The sequence below is a fragment of the Sinocyclocheilus grahami genome, unplaced genomic scaffold, assembly GCF_001515645.1.
Source record: "Sinocyclocheilus grahami isolate Dianchi unplaced genomic scaffold, SAMN03320097.WGS_v1.1 scaffold772.1, whole genome shotgun sequence".
Classification (NCBI taxonomy): domain Eukaryota; kingdom Metazoa; phylum Chordata; class Actinopteri; order Cypriniformes; family Cyprinidae; genus Sinocyclocheilus; species Sinocyclocheilus grahami.
The window spans coordinates 39,787-57,320 of NW_015505951.1; the positions used below are offsets into that span (position 1 = coordinate 39,787).

Consider the following 17,534-nt stretch of genomic DNA (forward strand, 5'->3'; position numbering starts at 1 on the left):
ACATTTCCATATAAATTACAGTTCTGGTCAGAGATGTTACGTTGTATAGGGGTTTTAAATTGCCAGATGGTTCTTCACCGACAAGAAGATTCGAACCAGCCCCCACTATCATCCTTCTCAATCTGACTTCAAACACTGTTTAAAGAGCTGTAAATTAGTTTCTCCCGCTCAAAATCCATGCCTCTCATTGGCCAGTCCACACAGAATAGAAATTCTCAAAAGCGATCAGCCCGGATTAAACTTTGCTCAGAAAACTTCTTCTTCGTTTGAGACAACACCTTTCAGGACTCTCAAGACCTTCCTCTTGAGTTTTATTTTCCGGGTGGACGGACAGATCAAATAATTGTAATATTGATTCTGCTACAGTTAATTCGAAGATATAATCTAAATATTTATTATGAATCATAACCAGTTATAATTCGTCATAAATATTCCCCTTTTTAGAGCTAATAAATAATAATAAACGTTACAGGAATAAAAAAAAAAAACTTACCTTCCCAAGAATTTGCAGGACTTTTCTTGCCGTTTGTAGCTTAATGGTTGTACCTATGTTTTAAATCAACGTACAATTATACTGTAACGGGGCTGACGAGACGTGAGACATGCGGAGAGTTCATAGATGGCCTCCTTGGCCGGAACAGAGCAGGCAGAGAGTTCATAGATGGCCTCCTTGGCCGGAACAGAGCAGGCAGAGTCAACTGTGATTTGACTTGGTACATGAAGATCAACTGTGATTTGACTTGGTACATGAAGATCAACTGTGATTTGACTTGGTACATGAAGATCAACTGTGATTTGACTTGGTACATGAAGATCAACTGTGATTTGACTTGGTACATGAAGATCAACTGTGATTTGACTTGGTACATGAAGATCAACTGTGATTTGACTTGGTACATGAAGATCAACTGTGATTTGACTTGGTACATGAAGATCAACTGTGATTTGACTTGGTACATGAAGATCAGCTGTGACTCGACTTGGCTTATGACAATAAACTGTGACTTGACTTGGTTCATGAAGATAAGCTGTGACTTGACTTGCCTCATGACAATAAACTGTGACTTGACTTGACTCAGGATTGACAGCGGTGACATAACGGGGCGCTGTTGTGTCCGCCATTTTGCATCATTTACTCACCACAATATATCAAAAAATAAAATTCATCAAACATGAGTTTGTTTTTATGACTTGCATAAAGCACATATTTCCACTTTAAAAAGTTTTATTAATATTATATTTTCAATAATAAAGACAAGTTTCTGCAATATATTTAGCTAATATATATATATATATATATATATATATATATATATATATATATATATATTTTTTTTTTTTTTTTTCTTTCGGGGTCTAAATGTTTGATAAGGCTTATAATCTAAATTAACATTCTCCTGCCTTACATTTGATTGTTTTTATTATACTTTGTGTATTTTTAAGTAAATGTGTTTTTGTGTTTTCATTTTTTTTTTTTTGTAAAGCACATTGGACAACCATGGGTTGTAATTAATGGTGCTATATAAATAAATTTGCCATTGCCATATATATATATATATATATATATATATAATTTATTATTATTATAAATGCATTTTTATTTTATAATCAATACTTTGCACTTTAATATCATGTTTCTAAATGTTTTATTTTTTCAGTTGTCCCTATATGTAACCGATGACACAATTTAATTGTGGTATTTTTTTAAGTTAAAAAGTGTTTGCAAACTTATGTCTGCACCAATACAATGTGCAACACTGCATGTTTTACCACCAAATTATATGTAATATCTATTTAATTTAACTTACAAAGTAAAGTTTTCCTCAGTATCACTTGATTTTGGGGCATGTGAGATCCTGAACATTACAAATGATGGGATACAGTGGTCCCAAGTCCAGTAGTCCAGAGGATCCCAAATCTGCTGCTCCCAGAGCTTGACCGTGGAGGTCGCTCCCTGCTTCTTCAGCTCCGTTGTCTCGGCCAAGGAGCCAGCGATGTCCTGCTCCCTCTCTCCACATTTTGTTTCAACTCACCCAAAAACTGCACAACACCTGCACGTCATTACCAGCTCAAAAGCACTCTCTGGCCTTGAATAAGGACACATAGACTCTCTTGTAACATTTATTTGTTACTCCAGTGAGTGCCTTATCTGAGCTTACATTCCATCCTCATGTCTGTGTCCTACTCCCTGACAGTACAACAAGTGCCTTGCAGGGGAAAAACCATGCAGTTCTGATGAAGTTTTCCTTTGAACACCAGGTGGAGACAAATATCTAAAAACAAAAATCAGTCGTAATCATTTTAAGTAACATCTCATCTCAACCTACTAGGCCAGGCCTGTCCAAACTCGGTCCTGGAGGGCCGGTGTCCTGCAGAGTTTAGCTCCAACTGTAATTAAACACACCTGAACCAGCTAATCAAGCTCTTACGAGGCATAGAAACTTCCAGTCAGGTGTGTTGAGGCAAGTTGGAGCTAAACTCTGCAGGACACCGGCCCTCCAGGACCGAGTTTGGACAGCCCTGCACTAGGCCTTTTACGTTATTCGCAAAAAAACCCTTTGTGTCACAGATTTTTTGTGCTTTGAGGCAACGGAGCTCTGGTGATCTGGTGGTCACAACCTCAAAAATAACTATCATTATTTACATACAGATGGGGGAACCTAGACAAATTGTACTTTTTTTTACTTCAGTAAACATTTCTTAAGGTATGCTGAAAGCCAATTTCTGCATAAATCTGTATAAGCTAATTAAATTGCAATGAAGTATCTGAAACACATTACATGTTAACAGGGGACATCAGGGTAAATTGCAATTGTTTGTTTTTTTTCTCCAGTGAATATTTCTCTAGATATGTTTGTTTTTGAAAGTCATGTTGTAGGCACATACCCTAAAGAATTTTACACATTTATTGCCCCATGTTCATTTAACACACACTGACCTCATAGCAGGGCATGTTGTCACAATGGAAACCTGCTCTTTTTTTGGGCACTGGTTGAAGAAGCACAAATGGTTATAGAAGATCACATTTATGAATAAAATCACAGTGTGTATAAAAGCATTTGATTCCCCAACCTCACCCCAAGCTGACATTTGTGACAAATGATGTTATAACTAATGCAACTTATACATTTAATGTACACTTATCATCTTTCGTGTATCTGCATCATGGATATGCAGCCGACAAATCTGCAGCAACTGTGTGATGCTATCATGTCATAGACCAAAATCTCTGACAAATGTTTCCAACAGATTGTTAAATATATGCCATGAAGAATTAAGGCAGTTCTGAAGGCAAATAGGTGTTCAACCTGGCACTAAAAAGTGTACCTAATAAAGCGGCTGGTGCGTGTACATAGTAAAAAATTGTTGTAAGTTTGCCTGTAAAAGATTGTAGAAATGCTACAGCAAAAACTAGTTACTACATGGAAAAATCTGTAATAGATTCTTGTATTTATTGTAATTTATTTATTGTAAAATACTGTAAATGTACCCTTTTGGAAGTAAAAAATAACAAATCATCTTTTAATTTACAGTGAAAAACCATAAACTGACCCTGGGTGACACTTCAAATTTCATGTTATTTTATTCAAATAATTGTGTTTTTTTAATAGTTTTTGTTTTCATTTACGCATATTATGGTTTTATTTTATAGCTTATGTTGTATAATTAATGTTTAGTCCATTATTTCAATGTAATGTATGTTAAAATACAAATGTACATATACAAAATACGTTTGTATTTTTGCTATAGTTTGACTTTTTTGTCCTGCACTCTTAAAAATAAAGGTGCTTCAAAAAGTTCTTCAAGCGATGCCATAGAAGAACCATTTTTGGTTCCACAAAGAACCATTCAGTCAAAGGTTCTTTAAAGAACCATCTCTTTCTTACCTTTTTGTAATCTGAAGAACCTTCTTTTGCCACAAAGAACCTTTTGTTTACAATGCAGAGGAAACAAGTTGCATCTGAAGTGACATTTAGATGTGTAATTAAACACACCTGAACCAGCTAATCAAGCTCTTACGAGGCATAGAAACTTCCAGTCAGGTGTGTTGAGGCAAGTTGGAGCTAAACTCTGCAGGACACCGGCCCTCCAGGACCGAGTTTGGACAGCCCTGCACTAGGCCTTTTACGTTATTCGCAAAAAAACCCTTTGTGTCACAGATTTTTTGTGCTTTGAGGCAACGGAGCTCTGGTGATCTGGTGGTCACAACCTCAAAAATAACTATCATTATTTACATACAGATGGGGGAACCTAGACAAATTGTACTTTTTTTTACTTCAGTAAACATTTCTTAAGGTATGCTGAAAGCCAATTTCTGCATAAATCTGTATAAGCTAATTAAATTGCAATGAAGTATCTGAAACACATTACATGTTAACAGGGGACATCAGGGTAAATTGCAATTGTTTGTTTTTTTTCTCCAGTGAATATTTCTCTAGATATGTTTGTTTTTGAAAGTCATGTTGTAGGCACATACCCTAAAGAATTTTACACATTTATTGCCCCATGTTCATTTAACACACACTGACCTCATAGCAGGGCATGTTGTCACAATGGAAACCTGCTCTTTTTTTGGGCACTGGTTGAAGAAGCACAAATGGTTATAGAAGATCACATTTATGAATAAAATCACAGTGTGTATAAAAGCATTTGATTCCCCAACCTCACCCCAAGCTGACATTTGTGACAAATGATGTTATAACTAATGCAACTTATACATTTAATGTACACTTATCATCTTTCGTGTATCTGCATCATGGATATGCAGCCGACAAATCTGCAGCAACTGTGTGATGCTATCATGTCATAGACCAAAATCTCTGACAAATGTTTCCAACAGATTGTTAAATATATGCCATGAAGAATTAAGGCAGTTCTGAAGGCAAATAGGTGTTCAACCTGGCACTAAAAAGTGTACCTAATAAAGCGGCTGGTGCGTGTACATAGTAAAAAATTGTTGTAAGTTTGCCTGTAAAAGATTGTAGAAATGCTACAGCAAAAACTAGTTACTACATGGAAAAATCTGTAATAGATTCTTGTATTTATTGTAATTTATTTATTGTAAAATACTGTAAATGTACCCTTTTGGAAGTAAAAAATAACAAATCATCTTTTAATTTACAGTGAAAAACCATAAACTGACCCTGGGTGACACTTCAAATTTCATGTTATTTTATTCAAATAATTGTGTTTTTTTAATAGTTTTTGTTTTCATTTACGCATATTATGGTTTTATTTTATAGCTTATGTTGTATAATTAATGTTTAGTCCATTATTTCAATGTAATGTATGTTAAAATACAAATGTACATATACAAAATACGTTTGTATTTTTGCTATAGTTTGACTTTTTTGTCCTGCACTCTTAAAAATAAAGGTGCTTCAAAAAGTTCTTCAAGCGATGCCATAGAAGAACCATTTTTGGTTCCACAAAGAACCATTCAGTCAAAGGTTCTTTAAAGAACCATCTCTTTCTTACCTTTTTGTAATCTGAAGAACCTTCTTTTGCCACAAAGAACCTTTTGTCAAACAGAAAGGTTCTTCAGATGTTAAAGGTTCTTTATGGAACCATTCAGACAAGGTTCTTCTATGGCATCGTGAAGCACCTTTATTTTTAAGAGTGTGCACCTGAGCCCTGTGTGGGTTTGTGGGATGTGCGCAACATTTTTACACTTTGGTTAATATAATGTGTTACCATAATGGTGTTTTGTATTTGGGTGTAGTGCCATTAATTTGCCTCAGCTTGTGGAAAGGTCGATTGTGATCAACATTGATTCTTCCTGTGGCTTTCTCTGTATCACCTGTGTTATTATGGTGATTGTTAGTGTGTGTTAAAGATACAAAACAGATTTTGGTAGTAGCGTGGCCTTGAGCATTCAGCAGAAAAGAGCTGGCAAAATGTTTTTCTGTAAAAAATTACAGCATTTTTTTTTCATAGCGTAGCTTTTAGTTTACTGTAAAGTCAGTAAAGAGAGAGAAAGAGCATGAGTAGACATCTCTAAAAGGTTATTTTTTCAACATTTGTCGTGGAACACACAGACTATAAGCCATCCTTTTCACATCCTGCGATGCCGTGACCTATAACTATTAGCCCAAGGCATGTTTTCATGCCTACTAAACCTGACCTATAGGTCCGGCCTACCTCATATATCCCAGAGACAGAGGGTTTTCATGTGGAAAAAAACAGCAGCAACCTTCAGATGTCCTGTCTTCAAGTTCATAAATCCATAGCTTTGTTTTTGGCAGTGGAATTTGTCTTTAAGGAAGTCGGCTACATATAGAAACCTGTCTGGTGGCTTTGTCATGAAATGGATTTTGCAGCATAAAATAAAGGCTTCTCTTTAAGTCTTTACATATATAGCCCATCACCAGAATTCAAACACAGCTCTGAGGATATTCTAGCTTTAATAAAATAAAATAAAAAGGTCAGAGGTCATTTAACAGTTGGTGTTAAATTTACTGCAGCCATGTTAACACCTCACTGGCAAGAGTTTACAGAGTAAGAGCTTTGAGATCCATCTCAATCCAGCCTCAGCGTCACTGTTTGTGCTCTTTCAGTCAAGTCCTGACAGCAGTGTGAATGGGCATACCAGAGCAACATTCCCAAATGACACCTCGCAAGGTATACTTTTACATACGTCAATCTTATCTGCTTTTTTACTCTCTATCTTTTTTGTGTGCACTTGTGAGACTAGAGTTGAGATCGGTTACAGACCTTTTGGAGAATGTGCAAAAGGCTATTTGTGTTCACCACATGATCTCAAGTTACAGACCTCATTCTGTAACAGAATATTTTGAAGGGCCCAAAATGGGTGTGGATGATCAATAACACTTTTCAAATCGCACTTTGTCATCTATTGTCAGCATCCACACAGTTTAGATCTAATAGGCTTTGGTTTTGCAAAATACTGTTTATTAAGAACTATTTTAATATTTTAAAGTCACGTGTAACCATCATGTAAAAAGTAATAACATTTTCCTTACACTTCAAATATAATTTTTTTCCCCCCCTGAAATGTGTTTACACTTCTGAGGAGATCTGCAGTACATTACAGTGCAGTTTAAGAGGATGTGGATGAGGTGTACAGTCCCAGAACTGAGATCATGAAGGTCAGGACCCCCTCAGAGAGATAATGTGAAACACCTGAGGCCCCGGAGGAGCTCAGAGCGCTTTCATACAGAGTCTACTGTTGAGAGTAAACCTGGTAAACCTGAGGCCCCACAGCTATCAACACGGTTCCGGTGATAACCTTTGCATTATGGACTGAGTTTCATATAAAATGGGTCATTTGTTGCATAGGCACAACAATATTTGAAGGCAAGGTTTTGTTTATTTAAATCTATGGACACTCCTTGTTTCTGTAAACGGAATGTATAGAAGGTTCTTTAATTTTTCCACTCATTCTAACCAATCAATGGACATTTTTATGATTTACTGGATAAGGATGATCAGATTGGGGGAAAAAAAATCTACACACACATACATATATGTATATATATATGTACTTTACACACAATTTCTACTCAATAAAATATTTCACAGATTGGCATGACTATAAAAAAATGCATATTCATTATTATTTTAATACATTTAATACGAAGCATCTTTTCAGCTCAGCGAGAGGATGCACTTGGTTAAATAAAAACGACTCTACTGTATTTTTGTTCAGCCCGTGTGTTGTAACAGCACATACTACATTTTCCTTAGACAGTAATAACACAGATCACATTCTTTGTCATCTGTACTCTTCTCAAAATAAGCCCTGAGCAAAAGGTCCTGTAAACAAGCATCACATTCAGTTACTCACTTCATGCTACTAATCTAAACTAATCAGCAACAATACATTCTGAATCTACTGTACCGACCTGTGCTGCTAACTGATTTGTTACACTGATCACAAGTTTCTTCTCTCTTTTGAATAGATGAAATATCATAGACGTTTTCTTAAAAGAAACAGCACATCCAAAAATGAAACAATGAATCAGGATTTACTCACCCTTGTATGACTTTATTTCCTTAACGGAAGATGTTTAGCTCATTTTCATACAATGCAAATGAATGAGGACTGAGGCTGCCAAGTTCAAAATATGATCAAAAAAATGTATGCAGGCATTATAGATGTAGTTTATATGACTTGTGCAGTATACTTCAAGTCTATTTAAGTCATATGATAGATCTGTGCAGTGAAAATCTTCCCTTCCATTCATAACCATTGGTTATGACGAACACCATAATAACCAGTCAGGTTTGGCAACAATCACATCAAATCTGTCATGATGTGTTCTCTCATGCCATATGTAAATATATGCCAATACATATTTGATTTAAGAGCTACAGTGGAGGGAAATAACTGACTTCAGAAGAATATGAATATAGTGCATGATTCGCTACTTTTTTGATAATTCAAAGGAATAGTTCACTCAAAAACTAAATTTGCTCAACCTCAAGCCATCCAAAATGTAGAGGAGTTTGTTTCTTCATTGGAATAGATTTGGAGTAATTTACATTACTCGCTCACCAATGGATCCTCTGCAGTGAATGGGTGCCGTCAGAATGAGAGTCCAAACAGCTGATATAAACATCACAATAATCCACAAGTAATTCGCACAACTTCAATCCATCAATTAAGGTCTAGTGAAACAAAAAGTTCTGAGTTTGTAAGAAACAAATCCATCATGATGCTTTTAACTTAACCGTTGCTTCCAGCTAAAATACAAGTCCTCTATCCATAATGCAGCTTTCTCCCATGTCTTATCTGAAAAAGGTCTAACAACAGTTCTAAACAAATATATCAGTAGATTTTGATGTGAGAGGACAACAGGGCATGGACTTTTTCACTGGAGGAAGTTTTATCATTGATTATGGACTGGTATTTTGGCCAGAAGCGAAGGATTAAAGTTACTTTAAAAGCCTTAATGATGGATTTGCTTCTCACATTAACGGATTACTTGTGGATTATTGTGGATTATTTTATCAGATGTTTGGACTTTCATTTTGACGGCACCCATTCACTGCAGAGGATCCACTGGTGATTTTCATTTTGACGGCACCCATTCACTGCAGAGGATCCACTGGTGATCAAGTGATGCATTGCAAAAAAAAATTTCAAATCAGTTCTGAGGAAGACACAAATTCATCTGGTGGCCTAAGGGTGAATACATTTTCAGCAAATTTTTATCTTTTGGGTGAACTATCCCATAATGCTGCTTTATTTGTAATTATTGGAGCTTGACAGAGCAGTCCAAATTCACTTACATTGTATGAAAAAAAGCAATGTGAAGATTCGGCATCTCACTTCTCATTTTGGGTTTGAAGCGAGGCGAGTAAAGTGATGATGGAATTTTCATTTTTGTGTGAACTATTCAATTAAGAGTTTGGCAAAACAATTTTTGAGAAGTGCATGCTGTTTTCAAATGCAGTTTATTTTGTGCATCCTTTGTGCAGGATTGAGTATGATAAATAAGTGTGTTCACCTTGCCCAGTGGCTAATACAGTTGCATGATGTAAAAGGTCAGCTAGTCATTCCTTGGTGAGTCTCTGTATTAGTGAATACCATTCTGTCCGTTTCCGTGTAATGTAGGTGGGTGTTATGATCTGAGCGGGCAGGTGGGGACAGCCCTCGACTCTTGCACTCTCACATAGAGCCTTGGCATTACAGATCACATACATTCTGCAGTCATAGCTATTCTGCTGCGAGGGGTTTTGCTCCTCCACAAAGGGCACTTTCGCTCCAGTGCCTACAAAAGCCTCCAACTTAGCTGCAATTTGGCGAGCATGCAATGAGTTGCTTTCACTCTGAGAGTCGTAGTGGGAGAACTGGTTGGTGTCTCGCCGATAGAGAAGCAGGCTCCAATGGGAGCCAGCGGCTGATTGATTAGAGTTGTCATTGACAGCCAAAAAAACACACCGACAAGACGCAAGACTCAGCGGCTCCAGGAAAATGGCGAGTTCCTCTTGACATGAAGCGTACTTTATAAACTGAGCGACTTCAGGGCTGATGAAACAGACCTTCTCGCCCAAACTTTTGAAGCGCTCTGTTGCAAAGTACTCAAAGGCAAAACCTATGACTTGATCATTGAGCCAGTGGGGTCCATTTAAAAGTGCCACATCTGAGCACCGCAGAAGACTGTCCTGGTAGCTCAGTACCACTGGATCCATCCTCAAGGCAACCAGAATGACAGCAGCAATTACTGTGGGGATGAGACTTAAAAGATTTAACTGATTTACATACATAGTATCAAGTTAATACCATGCTTTTACATCAAGTAAACTTTTTTTTTTTTGAAAATGAAGTTTTTATTGGTTTTCTTAATACATAACAAAACATAGCAGTACAAAAAAGTATACAAAACAAACAAAAGTAATTATCATAAATAATAATAATAATTATAGAAATGACACTTAAATGCACAACAGGGTAATCAAGTCACACTTCAAGGGATGACCGAGATCCATGCCTGAAGTGACAATCTGAATAAAATTCTCCCACATGTCAACATCCATGTGATTTCCATTCACTTTAGCTAACATTTTTTCATATGATACATTCTCTATCATAGATTCAATCCACATTTTAAGTGAAGGACATTGAATATCTTTCCAAAATCTAAGTATCAGTCATACTGCCGTGATTACACCGACAGTAACAAGGGAAAACTCGCTATTTTTAATCTGAGGAATCTCCGATTTATCTCCTAAAAGACAAATCCTTGATGAAAATGGAAGGTTAAATCCCAAACATCTTCCAAGATATTTCAACACAATTTCCCAAAAAGGTAGAATCTTTGAACATTGCCAGGGAGCATGAATGTATGTGCCAGTTTCTTGTTTACATTTCCAGCATTTATTACCAATCAGACAACCCATTCTAAAAAGTCGCACTGGTGTATAATAATACCTATGTAATACCTTATACTGGATACATTTGCCTCTTGCTTCCTTTATGTACCTTCCACTGTAGGACAAAATTCTGTTCCAAGTGTCCTTATCTATGTCACTATTAATGTCTCTTTGCCAAATCAATCTCAAGTTTTCACAGTTCTTATCACCAATCCTTAAACTGAGTTGATAAAATTTAGATGATTTTTGAAGGGGTCTTGGTAGTTCGCAAAATTTTTCTAAAACATACTTTTCTTGTCCCATAGAAACCTTTGCTCAAGTAAATTTTTTAATGGTCCCCCACAAAACACTTCAGCTTATCCACAATTCAGAAGCTTGGCTAATAACTAGAAAGAGAGAACACATAACTCCAGTTTTAGCTGCTTTGCATTGGCTTCCTATAAAACTTTCCTCTATATTGCCAAATTATATTCCGTCAAGAATATTAGGATAACTGGAGGTTCCAGCAACAGATGAAAGAAAACTTAAAATAATATTCAAAATCTTTTTACCATAGTTTTTAATTAGTTTTCTGTGTATTATGTTGTTGATATACTACATTTTTATGCATTACGTTGTTTTTTTAATCTTATGTGTTATGTATTTGATGTTATGTTATTTTTATCTGCTTAATTTGTTTTGTGTGTGTGCGTGTGACATTTGACATTTGTGCTTCTACATAAAGCACTTTAAGCTGCATTTTATGAATGAAAGGTGTTATTTAAATAATGATATTTATTATGTTACATTATTATTATGAAACTGTTTATCCTATCTATCTATCTATCTATCTATCTATCTGTCTACTTTAACTGTACCATTCTACTGACACAATACTTTTGTTACGGTAATTTATCACCTACACTTTCTGTTCTTCTTACAATTTTGTATGGCTATTAAATTAATTTATATTAGTACAACTTAAAGGGGTCATATGATGCTTTTTTTAAAGATCATTATTTTGTGTATTTGGTGTAACAGAATATGTTGACATGCTTTAATGTTAAAAAAACACATTATTTTTCAAATACTGCACATTATTGTAGGTCCTCTATGCCCCGCCTCTCTCAAACGCTCTTTCTACAAAGTCCCTCCTTCCGACAAGCGCAGTCTGCTCTGATTGGCCAGCTGACCCAGTGCATTGTGATTGGCCGAACACCGCAAGCACTCGTCGGAAATGTAACACCCCTTACCATAATCGCGAGCTTCATCTTTCAAAATAAATGTAAAGACAGAGTCTGAAAGGGGAACAGAGTCGCGTGACAGACACAGTGATGAAGCTGGTATGTGTTTGCAGAACACAAGCCACGGTTAAGATGGTTGCACACACACACACACACACACGATGCGCAAAACTCCGCATTTGAACAGTCAATAGCAAATACTTAAACTAATAACAAAACAGTAGCTGATTCAGAAGAGCCAGATTTGCAACTTCAGGGATCTTATCTATGCACAATCAGCTTGTAACACTCCAAAGAGAAAGGAAAACTTGAAATCGCATCATATGACCCCTTTAACGTTACTCTAATCTGTCTGTTCTTGTATTAGTTTTAAGATATAAGACTATTTATGCAGTTATTTTATAAGTGCTTTAGCATAACTTAAAGTTGTCTTAATATTTGCAAAAACTGTCTAATTGCACAAATCAGTACTGCACTGCGCACAGATGCAGGAACCCCCCCCCCCCCAGTGATTTAAAAACAAAAACATTCCGCTTCTCAGCTTTCTTCATAATTTTAATAATAGCAGTCAGTCGTCTAATTTGACAACATATCGTTTCTTACCTTGCTAAAGAAAGAGTTCCCAAAGTAAGAGTTCCCATAACGTCCACCTTTCTCTACTACAAGCACAACGAGGGCAGGTGCCGTAAACCATTCACTGTTGTTATTGAAAATGTCGCGCTTCTACACGATTGCGACAGTGTTGAGGGGCAAGGCGCTTCTCCGCTTCTTCGCATCACGTACACGCCTCTTTCCAACACCCGAAGGTGATTGGCTGACATTCGTGACGCAACTAAATACGGCTTGCATCTCTGAAAGGCAGCCACCGCCCATCGCCGCAGCTGACCCCGCCCAATTCCTCCCGATTCCTCAGCGCGTCGAAACGCTGCTGAGAAGCAGCACTGATTAAGCAGAAAAAACAGAAAGGAGTTTCAGCGAGCGACTCCCACAAGAAAAGAAACGCGGCACTGTTGGGTAATTTCAATGGGAAAAGGACTGTAGTCATTTTTTAGTCAAAATGGGAACGGGAAAGTTGCAAAGGACAATTTGAGAGAGACCGTTCTGGGATATGAGTGGACTCGAGCTGCGCTGGATTTGATCTGTCCTTAAAGGAGAAGCGCAGCACACTGGATTTTTACATTGAACTCGGAGAGGTGAGGTTTAGTGTGTTAAAAGGATGTTCTCTTCGAATTACACAAACAAACTTATCGTTCCCAGTTACCATGTTGACTCCATGCAGACAGCAGAGTTTTATCTACTGCTTTATGTCTATGGGTTCTCGGGACGTTTGCGCGAGGCATACGTGCAACGCTATATTGTGATATTTCTTTTGCTTCGGTGTCAGCAGACTACAGGGTTACCCGTGTAACTAGTCTAACTGTGTTAGAATAACTCTGAGCTGACATTTCAAAGCGGCTGAGTAAACCCTTTTTAAAGTGTGACAGATGCCCTGGGTGGAGATGATGATGATGATGATGATGGTGCATGTATTATTGAACACTCACTTCAGCTTCAGAACTGCAGTAATCATGGGCCAAATCTGCACAGTCATCCGGACCCAGTCATAATGTTTCATTTTCCTCTCATTCACTGCTCTTTATTGGAGATGCTGTGGCCCTAAAAGTATGTGGCCACTCAAGTTAAGAGTTAAAGGTGTATGAATGTCATTGCATTTACAAACAAATGATGCTACAGCTTTTTGAATGTCTTTTTACCATCTGATGTGAGTGATTTTAGTGGATGTAGTTCCTCACAAGTTCTCTCAGCTTTCCTAGCAGAGAAACCACAGGTGCAGCTCATCACATTAGCTATGAACGTCTTCAAGTAACGATACTTTTTGTATTAGTTGTAATTAAACAATGCATTTAGTGCTTATTTTGAATTTGAAACCACCCCCTCCTTTTTTTTTTGCTTAAGTGTAAATACTTTTTGGGATCATTTTTACATTATGTTTGATATATGTCACTTGTGTTGTCAAAGTGAGTTGGAGTTGCTGAGGAAAGTTTGGTGGCAGTGTTGTTTTCCCAGCAGAGCAGCACAGGTGATGTGAGGAATGTGAAGGGTCTGTCTCAGCTGTTAGGGCGGCCTGAGAGATTGTGCCAAGACATGACTTTACTCCGACAACTGTCTGGCCCTGTATATGACATCCGAGAAATTAGTTAAAAACCTCCCTGTGTGGTCGGAGAGCTGTATGCTTTCAAATCAGATTCATAAGTCACCAGTTTGCTACTGTTCTAGAAGCATGTGCTTATAAAAATACAGTGGTGATATCATAGTCCTGAATTATTGTATTAATGTGTTTATATGACACTTATTTTAAACATACCACATTGCTATAATGTATTTAAATAAATTATGTAAAAAAACAACAACTAGAGTACTACCATAGACATTTTTTAAACTTTTGAATGGCCCTGTAAAATCCATTTGTATTTTTTTTCCAAATGCTGTTTGTTTCTTTTTTTTTTTTTTAGATTCTGTTTAAATGGTTAAATTACATTTTAGTAATCAAAAAGCATGCTTAACTGAAATCATGAAACTTCTGCAGTTTAACAGCCATTTATTAAAAGTTTAACATTACATTTTAGGGCCCTGTTTATTAAAATTACATTTCCCCTAAATTATATCTTTTGTTTTTTAAAATGGTTGTTTTCCATATTAATACATTTTTTTTTCTGGATTCCATTTTAATGGTTCAATTAAACTTTAATCAAAAAGAGTTTCATAACACTGGAGCAATTTGATAATTTGTTACAATTTCTTAAATATAGGGCCCTATGAATTATTTTAGTTTCTTTTTTTCCCAGAAATTCTGTTGTCCGTTGAAATTTTTCCGGATGTATAATTTAATAACAAAATTTAATTAATCTTTAAAAATGTAATCATGTAAAAAATGTAACATTTATTTATTTTTTGTTGCAAAGTAGAGCACAACAGAGGTTGTGTGATAATCCTTAAAAAGAAAGTTTTAATAAATGTATTATCATTATTACATATTACAAAAGTAGCATGCAGTCATCACAGTTTCTTCAATTTAAACTAAACTTTTATTTTGGCAGGTTGTAGTAGTGAAGACCTTTACGTTTCCATTTATATTCGATATGACGGTAGTTTTTATCAAATTAAATGCTCGTGATGTAAAAAAACAACAACTAGAGTACTACCATAGACATTTTTTAAACTTTTGAATGGCCCTGTAAAATCCATTTGTATTTATTTTCTTTTTTTTTTTCTAGATTCTGTTTAAATGGTTAAATTACATTTTAGTAATCAAAAAGCATGCTTAACTGAAATCATGAAACTTCTGCAGTTTAACAGCCATTTATTAAAAGTTTAACATTACATTTTAGGGCCCTGTTTATTAAAATTACATTTCCCCTAAATTATATCTTTTGTTTTTTAAAATGGTTGTTTTCCATATTAATACATTTTTTTTTCTGGATTCCATTTTAATGGTTCAATTAAACTTTAATCAAAAAGAGTTTCATAACACTGGAGCAATTTGATAATTTGTTACAATTTCTTAAATATAGGGCCCTATGAATTATTTTAGTTTCTTTTTTTCCCAGAAATTCTGTTGTCCGTTGAAATTTTTCCGGATGTATAATTTAATAACAAAATTTAATTAATCTTTAAAAATGTAATCATGTAAAAAATGTAACATTTATTTATTTTTTGTTGCAAAGTAGAGCACAACAGAGGTTGTGTGATAATCCTTAAAAAGAAAGTTTTAATAAATGTATTATCATTATTACATATTACAAAAGTAGCATGCAGTCATCACAGTTTCTTCAATTTAAACTAAACTTTTATTTTGGCAGGTTGTAGTAGTGAAGACCTTTACGTTTCCATTTATATTCGATATGACGGTAGTTTTTATCAAATTAAATGCTCGTGAAAGTGAACTCTCAGAGCAGCTCTGGAGATGAAGCTCATGCTTGCTTGTTCTAATATAGTGAGATGACAGGCGCTGAAAACACCACAACTGTAATGCGTGCTTGAACATGTGTCGTAGACAAAACTGCACCAGTCATTCACACAGAGACATTCAGAACATGCAGACTTCATTTTTAAATAGTTGTCTTTCTGCGCCTTAATAGTCACAGACACTAGTCCATATCGTGATTTGGTTAAGCATACAGCCTACTCTTGATTTATGCAATATTAGCCATATTCCGTGACATTCCGTGTTATACTGTAAATTCCATTTTTATGACTTGATTCCGTGTTTGTGTCAGCATTGTTCACATCGTGGAACTCATAGGGCCTTACTGTACTTTATGACTTCTGGAGAGGTCTAGCTGATTGTTAGAGGCTCTGTATGATGAACCTAGCTTGTAGGAGAAATCTGAAGCATTTTTTGAAGCGGAAACTTCCATAGGAATTAGTAAAACTTTCTGCCATCAAGTTGCCTGAATTGTACTGTGAAGGAGATGCAGTAATCCATACGTCAGAAACACTGTATATATGGACACATGTTGTTGTATGCTCTGACTATAACCTGCCAGCATAGTATAACCCAGTGGTTCCCAACCCTGGTCCTGGAGGCACCTCAACACTGCACGTTTTGCATGTCTCCTTAATCAAACACACCTGATTCAGGTCATCAGCTGATTAGTAGAGACTCCAAGATCTGAAATTGGTGTGTCAGAGAAAGGAGACATGCAAAATGTGCAGTGTTGGGGTGCCTCCAGGACCAGGGTTGGGAACCACTCGGATAACCGTTACATCATCTAAACCAGGGATGGGCAAACTTGACCCTTCCAGGCCACTTTCCTGCAGAGATTTGATCCAACCCTGACATGACTCACCTGCCTGTAGCCTTCTAGTAGTCTTGAAGACAATGATTAGCTGGTTCAGGTGTGTTTGATTTGGGTTGGAGCTAACCTCTGAAGGAAAGTGGCCTGGAAGGGCCAAGTTTGCCCACCCCTGATCTAAACAAACCAAACATGAGTTACACTGTTTGTTTTTTATTGTATTTATCTCATAAATGTTTATCTTTTGAATATGTCAGCTGTTCTTCAGACAGTAAGTTATTTAGCTGAATTGCAGATTGTGGACAGCTGTAAGCAAACAGACAGCTGAAAAGGAGAATGGGTCATATTCCCGGGCTGTAAATAACTGGAAACAACAGTAATTATTCCTTTTACCATTTGTCTGAAACCCACCCTTCTGTTTTTCAAACACAGACTGATGTGTGTTGACCGTTCATTGTTTGGTTACCATTCAGGTCAATTTTCATATAAAGATGCTCACATGATTGCCATGCTATTTTGCTTACTTTGTGCATTTTGACTTCAGAAATATGTGTATTGGGTTTCCATAGAGCCAAATTGACCGCAATATGTGCCAGTCCTAAATGATCATCATCAAGCAATAAATCATCTTGGATTTATGTATCTTACAGGCTGTAATTTTTCTTGGAGCTTGTTT

At 36.3% G+C, this 17,534-nt stretch overlaps 2 protein-coding genes across 3 annotated transcripts in view; one reads left to right on the forward strand and one right to left on the reverse strand.

Annotated features, from left to right (window-relative positions):
- Positions 1 to 9,063: 9,063 nt before the first annotated feature.
- LOC107561430 (sentrin-specific protease 8-like) lies at positions 9,064 to 12,738 on the reverse strand. 2 transcript variants are annotated; one of them, XM_016245873.1, is made up of 2 exons: positions 12,666 to 12,738; positions 9,064 to 10,190 (listed from the first exon to the last, which is right to left on the reverse strand). In XM_016245873.1, the coding sequence occupies exon 2, from the start codon at positions 10,156 to 10,158 to the stop codon at positions 9,520 to 9,522; it is 639 nt and encodes a 212-aa protein (XP_016101359.1). In that variant the 5' UTR covers positions 10,159 to 10,190; positions 12,666 to 12,738; the 3' UTR covers positions 9,064 to 9,519. The 2 variants fall into 2 exon arrangements, with proteins under 2 accessions (XP_016101359.1, XP_016101358.1); XM_016245872.1 differs by having other exon boundaries at positions 9,064 to 10,204; positions 12,666 to 12,728.
- Positions 12,739 to 12,944: 206 nt separating this feature from the next.
- Positions 12,945 to 17,534, forward strand: part of LOC107561438 (unconventional myosin-IXa-like) — a 134,982-nt gene continuing 130,392 nt past the window's right edge. The window contains exon 1 of the mRNA XM_016245880.1: positions 12,945 to 13,255. The gene's annotated coding sequence lies outside the window, so the exon portion shown is untranslated. The remainder of the gene's footprint in view (positions 13,256 to 17,534) is intronic.

What these genes read in the sequence shown, in the direction of transcription:
- LOC107561430 (XM_016245872.1), bottom strand. Translation starts at nt 12,703, where the DNA reads ATGGGAACTCTTACTTTGGGAACTCTTTCTTTAGCAAG. An exon ending in GGAACTCTTTCTTTAGCAAG is followed by an intron (nt 10,205 to 12,665) that starts GTAAGAAACGAT and finishes AAATCTTTTAAG; the next exon opens with TCTCATCCCCACAGTAATTG.